The 7500-nt window shown below is 40.1% G+C and overlaps 1 protein-coding gene across 2 annotated transcripts in view; it reads right to left on the bottom strand.

Annotated features, from left to right (window-relative positions):
- Window positions 1-5221: 5221 nt before the first annotated feature.
- LOC138049084 (rhamnosyl O-methyltransferase-like) overlaps window positions 5222-7500 on the bottom strand; it is a 10925-nt gene continuing 8646 nt past the window's right edge. For both annotated transcript variants that reach the window (XM_068895205.1, XM_068895204.1), the window contains exon 5: window positions 5222-6702. In XM_068895205.1, coding sequence (XP_068751306.1) covers window positions 6657-6702 — 46 coding nt within the window. In that variant the 3' untranslated portion in view covers window positions 5222-6656. The remainder of the gene's footprint in view (window positions 6703-7500) is intronic.

The raw sequence follows: 7500 nt of genomic DNA, 5'->3' as shown, positions 1-7500 counted from the left end.
TAAAGATAACAAAACACGGTCTTGAGTAAAATTCACTCGTTTCTTCTTTAAATAAATAGTCTGCAAAAAACTTACTGCAAATTGCTCTGACGGACGTCTTACAGCATGTCTTGCAGTTGCACATACAAACGTTTATTGCACACACTAAGAAAGGACTGAAGTTGTTGTTTCCGCTTCATAATTCCTCTTCTTGTTAGTCTAATCTGATGCCACCAGAAAAAGACAAGCCAAAGGACAGATGAAGAAAAAGAATAACAGTTTTTATATATAACTCTGAATCGAATTCTCATTGCAAGATTAATGGCAATCGATCTTAAAAACAGGAAAATTTCTGCAGTCTCTGACTTTTATGAATAAACGGAAACGTCATGATGTTTAGTCAAAAGGAAGGAATTGATCACATGCTAGGCAACCATAAAGATGCACGTGATAACCTTGTGTCAACTGAATGAACTACGGGAAACACAGGCAGCCCAAGCTCGGTGTACGATTTATAGACTTTGTATGGGAAAATAAATTTCGAGCTTATATAAAGTAACCTGAAATGTAGAAATAATCTTCAGTTACCTCTACGTACAGTTGTCCTCGTCTTTTCTGTGCAATCGGAGGGCAAACTGCGTCCGTTTTAGACGGGTTTGTGGCTTACGAATTTTTGCGATGTAGTTAGGTGTCATTTCCCCTCATACCAACTAACGACATCGCAAAAATTCGTAAGCCGCAAACCCGTCTAAAACGGACACACTTTGCCCTCCGATTGCACAGAAAAGACGAGGAGAACTGTACGTAGAGGTAAGTGAAGTTTATTTCTACATTTAACGCTTACTTTAGTATTTATAATGCATTAGTCAATTGAAACCCCCAACCCCCCCCCCCCCTCCCCAAGGTCCCGGGGAAGGGTGGGGGATTATGGGGGTATTGAAGCGCTTTTGAACAACAATCTGATCCCTGGGGGCGGTATATTTGACTGATTTTGACTTTAGATCCCGTCCCCACGTGACGCAAGTGTAGCACTGGCATTCGAGTATCTAAAGATGGTGGAAAGCCTGAGAAAGGTAAAGCCTGGTTTTCACTATCGACGCAAGCGCAAGCATAAGAGCGCTTATTTCACCGTGAAAACGGGTTGACGCAAGCATAATGACAAGCACAAGGATCAAGATTTTTCATCTTCCTTGTGCTTGCGCCTATGCTTGCGTTCGCTTGCGTCGTGTGAAAACGAAACACAGCAGAAGCATAAGGAAATTTACTACGTCTGCAAATTTACCTGATGTAGGTCACATCATTAGAAAATACCTGGTTATTTTGGAATCCAACCCTAAATTAAAAGAACTTTTTCCTTCAAATTCCATCATAGCCTCTTTTCGGAGATCTAAAAACCTTAAGGAACTGTTGGCGCCATCCCGTTATGGCCCTAACACCGAACACGAAGAGGCTGTTGAGGTTAAGGGTAGTTTTAAATGTGAATGAACAAGATGCGATCTCTGTCGCAATTTTTTGGTTGAATCAAATTCTTTCCTAAGTTTTCAAACATGCAAGAGTTATAAGATACGATCAAAACTTTCTTGTGATTCAAAAAACATTATTTATTTGGCTTCGTGTAAGAAATGTCGCCTGCAATACATTGGTTCTACAACAACCGACTTTAGAGTTAGATTTCGTAACCACAAGTCTGCTATGATCACTAAGAAAAACAGGTAGCGGTGCATTTCAACAAAACACCACACGATTTAAGTGACTTTTCATTCCAATGCATTGATCAAGTGCAGGCGACTGCAAATAATCCTTGTAACAACGAAAAACTCTTAATCACTAAAGAGGCATATTGGAGTGCACAGTTGTTCTCTTTGGCACCTTTTGGCTTGAATAAGCGTTAAGAATTTCACTCGAAAAGAAGAATAAACTACAATTAACGTAGAGGTAACTCACAAATTTGGCGATCATCCCAATTTAGTTTTTCAAAGGTCCCAGCCTGGGATCTTTTTAGCTTTGTTAGCGCTGGGTAATCTCGGGCGCCCCCTTCTGTGAATTTATTCCAATTGTTTAAAGGCCCGGTTCGGGGAGCCTGTTGTGCCTTGTCGCGGCATGGTTTCAGAGGCTTTGTTTGGGAATTTTGTTGCAAATTTCGCCCTTTTGCTATTTTCAACGCTGGTCCCTTGACACTTTCAGTTGACTCGACAACTTTTTCTTTTCTTTTTTTCATTTTATTTGTATGTTTGTATTCGCCCATTTTATATTTTTGGTTTTGTTTTTCTCGTAGTTTTGTATCGCATTGTTATGGTTTTAATTTCCGCTTAGTAATTACCGATTGTTCATCATCTGTTAATTTTTTGCTATTACGTGTTATCACGCCCTGTTATGTAATCATCTTTGTAATGTTATGTCATCCTTTGTACTGTAAACTTATTTAAAGAAATTGTAATTTATTGATCACTTGCACTGCAACTGATGAAGGTCATTGACCGAAACGTCTTTCTATTAATTTTTTTTTACCCTTAGATATTTTACCGTTTCATTGGCGCTTGTTGGATGAGAGAATGGCGATAGTCAACTTCAACCTCTCGTTAATTTATTTAGCTTACAAAAGGAGTAATGATTTAATTTTACTGCTGAGTTTGCGCACTTTCGTCGGATGCGTCATTACTTTCTCTTACAATGAAATCCGTTTTTAAGTACATAGCGTAACCATGGTCCCTGGCGGAACGAAAGGCCAAATCCTCGTCAACAAAAACGGCGAAAGTTCCTTTTTTCATCGTTTTGTAAAGAACGCTTTTACCCGTAGAATGTCCCACGCTACACAGGCGAAAGTTAAATAGCACAGCGTACACAGAAAACTCATCTTAATGAAAAAGGTTATTGAAAAAAACACTAACAAACGAAAGCGCGGATAGAAGTAAGCGTGTAAAGAGAAACTGTTGCAAAATCGACTGGGAAAAAAGTGATAATAAGAGCTCAGGGGGTGGGTACTCCCTTATATGGGCTACATAAGTATGTGAGGCTCAAGAGGGTATGGTTTTTTAGCCGTTTTTGTCTGAAATGGGGTATCGGTTTTGACCATGTTGGTCTGATATAGGGTATGGATTGTGCACTCAAGTCTTGAATTGGGTGTGTTGTTTAGAAGAAGCTACTTATTCATCATTAGGCGATAAGACCATCAACAAAAGCCCTTCTCAAATTATTACGCCAACCATGTAACAGCTGAAATAGGTCTGAAATAGGGTATCAAATTTTTGTGCAGGCCTGAAATAGGGTAGGCAGAATCGCAGATTTTGGTCTGAAATAGGGTAAGGGTTTCAGGAGGCGGGCCGCACATCCCCACCCAATTTTTCTGGGAGTACCCCCCCACCCTCCGAGAATAAGGGCATAGGATCAGAAACCAAACATGCGGTGACAAATAGAAGCTAAATTGCTGTTGTCGCACAGAAGCTTTTGCGAAAAGATGCATCTATGGCGTAAGAAGTTTTTTATTGGCAAGCTTATTCGAATATTGACTAAACTATTGTCGTCCAAGGGCACATTTCCTTAAAATACATTTTCAAACTGAGTTCTTCCGAGAGCCAACCGTGTACGAAAGGAGTATGCTGCATGCCTGCATACATGCATACTTAGCTGACCACTCCCCTTTTGGGCTTTTCAGGGCCAATGAAACACAATCAATAAAACGAAAAAACAAAAACAACAACTTTTAAGAATCCAAACTGGCCGGAGACAAACCAGTTGGCTGTTTATAAGTAAAACCGTGAACTGAGTTGAACCAGGTTTTACCAGGCCCTGCCAATTCAACGAGTGTGATCAGAACGGGTCTTGCAGCGTTACTATTTTTTACGCACGGGTTGACAATGTTTTCCGGCTTTGCTCAATTAAGCGCATACACACGCGATACAGCACTGTTACGTAAAAGGCGATACCATCTGTAAATATTAATTTATGTTTCACAAGGAGCCAACATCTAAAGGCAACAACATGGCCGTAAGGTTAGATTGTTGCCATAACAAGATCTGAAAAGTGAGAAAACCGATAGTTATAATTGAGCCCGTTGTACCATGAAAAATCAAGATAGTGGCGAGATCTGCTTGAAACCAAGCACTTAAGCCTGGGCTCGAAACTGTATCCTTGCAACATGCAGCGCATGCTCAATAACGATCTTACTCCATTCATGCAGAGTCTTTCTCAAGAACGCCAAAATCGAGCAAGCAAAAGAAAGGCTCTGCTAGCAGGGTGGCTTGCTTCCAGTCAATTGAGATTCTTCAAAAAATAATTGAATATATCTGTTCTGCTGTGTCATTGAGTATGTCTTTTGTTGGCCATGGACAACCCCCAAGGGGAGTGGTCAAAGAAGTATCTATGAATTCATTGTACTCAGGATGTGAATGGAATAGATTGAACACAGTCAGATCGGACAATTAAAGACAAATACATAGGTTGTGCTAGACTGGCGAGGTGACGGTGCTAGCGACATGCATATAATTCGTCAACCTCGGCGGTCGTTAATATCGAACCATTCTCGAACAAGCGTTTAGGCTTAAATAGTGCAGATTTGACGGAACACTACATACGATATTAGGGAGTTTAAGAAACGACGACGGCTACGACTACAACAACGCCCCAAAACAATGATATCATTGGTTAAAAGAGCATAAATAATCATGCTGCATGTGCAGCACGGAATTTAGCAAGCATGTTTGCGGTCATCTGCATAACGACGACGTGAAATCACCACATTTGAGGTTTTGACGACAACGTAAGCATGCAAAAGAGAATCTTTCATTCTCTATTTTCATTCTGAAACCTCTCGTACCAATTTATTTTTAGGATACTTCGCCTATATTGTAGGACGTGAGCGAGACTGAATAATCGCGAAAGACATAATGATGATAGAGGTAAGGTTTTTTTTAAGGTGACATTTTTGTCGACCGTCGCCGCCGAGGCAGATCTTAATTATATAAAAGTCCCTATACTTACTCCGTAAGAAACAACAGGTTTGGTCTTTCAGTTGTTTTGTTATGTATTTCTCATAAAGTGTCCCACTGACCGTGGCGGAACAATTTCAGTCTCAACAATCGCATTCAAATTACGGTGTAATAGCAGAAGGACTCGTCTTCAGTGGCCCCAAGTTCCAGTCGTAACCACAAAGGATCCCCGTATTGTGCTATGCAGTTGGGGTCATTGTCTTTTGCGCAAGTAAATGTCACACTCTAACCGGAAATAAAACGAATTTGAACAGCGCTGAAATTAGACTAAAACTTTATTCGATGAATGCGAATACTTTTTAAGCAAAATGCACTATTAGAGGTCTAAGAGGACTAAGTGTTTTACCCATTCATTTTACCCAATTATTTTTAGCATTTCAATTTTTATATATTGAATACTCAACAAAATAACTCCATCGCTTGGTTTCCATAGAAACTTACGTCAGGAACCCATGACCCGAAGCCTACAGCTCTACTGTGCTCGTGTAACGGCGTTTTCACAGACCGATTTATTTTTAGATTGAATTTTCCGCGAATGAGACTCCCACAGGAGCCCGATGACCAATTACAAGAAATTAAGCTGACGTCATAGGGTCACCGAACCGGAACTGCCTTTGTTTTTTCACCTAATTCGCGAAAAGGGCTAGTCTAAAAGTAAAACTACTTGTGAAAACGCCGTTTCACAGACGCTGCATGAAAGTTGCACGCTCCAGATGGGCTCCTGCTTACGTATTGCACTCTAGAACCTCTTTTTGCACTCAAAACCACTTATGTATTCGTAATATTGGTTCAATTTATACTACAGACGGATCATCCGCCAAGACTAATCATCTGTCCAGTATAAATAAGGAACAAACTACGAGACGATTTATCTGTGTGTCTTATATAGTTCGACCTAGAATGTCCGAGAAAGCGAGGCTTGGGTGCCAGTCAAGTCAATATTGGCGGCAAATTTCAAAATGGCGGCAACAACGCAGTTCGCGGAAGTGTAAAAGAAAAGCTGCCCAATACTCTTTGTCTCTTAATCTTAATGCTTATTTTTTAGTGTGTTTGACATTGGAGAGTAATCTTTGTAGGGGAACTTGGTTCCCCCCAATTATTCCCCTGTGATCCTTTAATCCTGTAATTGCACGACAAAGTATTCTTAAAGTTAAAGGGGCTATGTCACGCAAAATGATTTCATGACACCCAAAATGCCCAAAAAGTAGAATGAAACCACTTAATCACTTAAAATTGTTGAACATCATAAACGATTTCAACAGAAGGAAAGAGAAGCATGGATGGACACAAATGAACAAGATTGAAACGGATTGCATTTGATTAATCTTGAAAATAGTCGGCCGGACGTTTTTTTCAGTTTATGACAAATCGCCTGGATGAAGGTCTTTTCGCTCAGAATCATCTTGTTTGTGATATGACGATAATTTTATCGGTAAAGGAATTTCAAATTACCATTTTCGAGTTTTAAACTCGTGACTAACTTAAGATTTCCCCTAAACACCTTAAAATAACGTGACATAGCCCCTTTAAACTTGATTATGTGCCATTAATGAGGCGCTGGATCGTGTTAACGATGATTAAGGCAATGCAGAAAATAAAATACCAATGAATTAAAAAAAAAAGGAAAGAAATTTTTACGTAAGTACGTAGCATACCACCGATACACCGATTCAATCTAAGAGCACTTGAACACTACATCCTTTTCAAAAATCCATTCGTGTTCCATGTGGCATTGTACCTAATAACAGTAAAAAACATCCATTTATAATTAGCATAGGAAATCGGACGGTCTGCAGGCTAAAATTTCAACTTGTGCGAGTGGTCGTAAAGCCTGGACGCAGGCACAAGCACAAGCATAAGTACCTTATACACCTTATTCCAAAATGGCCGCTGATTTATGCGGATACAAATTGGCCCTTGTTGACTCGTTCAAGATAAAATATTCTTTTGAATTTTAAGCTTAACAACGAGGCATCAAGGGCTTATTTGAATAAAAACAAAAGAATATTTAAATCGCGGCCATTTTGGAATAAGGTGAAAACGAACGTCAACATAAGCATCAAAATCAACCACGGCATCCGCCATTTTGTTCAAATGCTCAGACGCAGAGAATCTGGAACGAGTGCTTTAATTGGCCCGCGGACGCAACAAATTTCCTTGTGCTTATGCTGTGTTTCGTTTTCACACGACGCAAGCGAACGCAAGCATAAGCGCAAGCACAAGGAAAAGGAAATATGTTGACCCTTGTGCTTGTGCTTATGCATGCATCAACCCCGTTTTCCGGGTGAAATAAGCGCTCTTACGCTTGTGCTTGTGCTTGCGTCGCTAGTAAAATCCAGGCTTAAATTTTCAAATGCTGGCAATGTTACTCACGCGCGCACAATTACATACATTACGGACTTTAAGATCCACGACGCGGTGGTCAAGAAGAACGCCACGAAACAACAATATCATTGGTTAAAAGAGGAAAAATAATCGTGTTGCACGTGCGGCAAATTTTAGGTTTCGACGACAACGTGAGCACATAACAATGAAA

This window comes from Montipora capricornis, chromosome 5 (assembly GCF_036669925.1).
Source record: "Montipora capricornis isolate CH-2021 chromosome 5, ASM3666992v2, whole genome shotgun sequence".
NCBI classification, from domain to species: domain Eukaryota; kingdom Metazoa; phylum Cnidaria; class Anthozoa; order Scleractinia; family Acroporidae; genus Montipora; species Montipora capricornis.
This window is presented reverse-complemented; position numbering and strand designations above follow the sequence as displayed.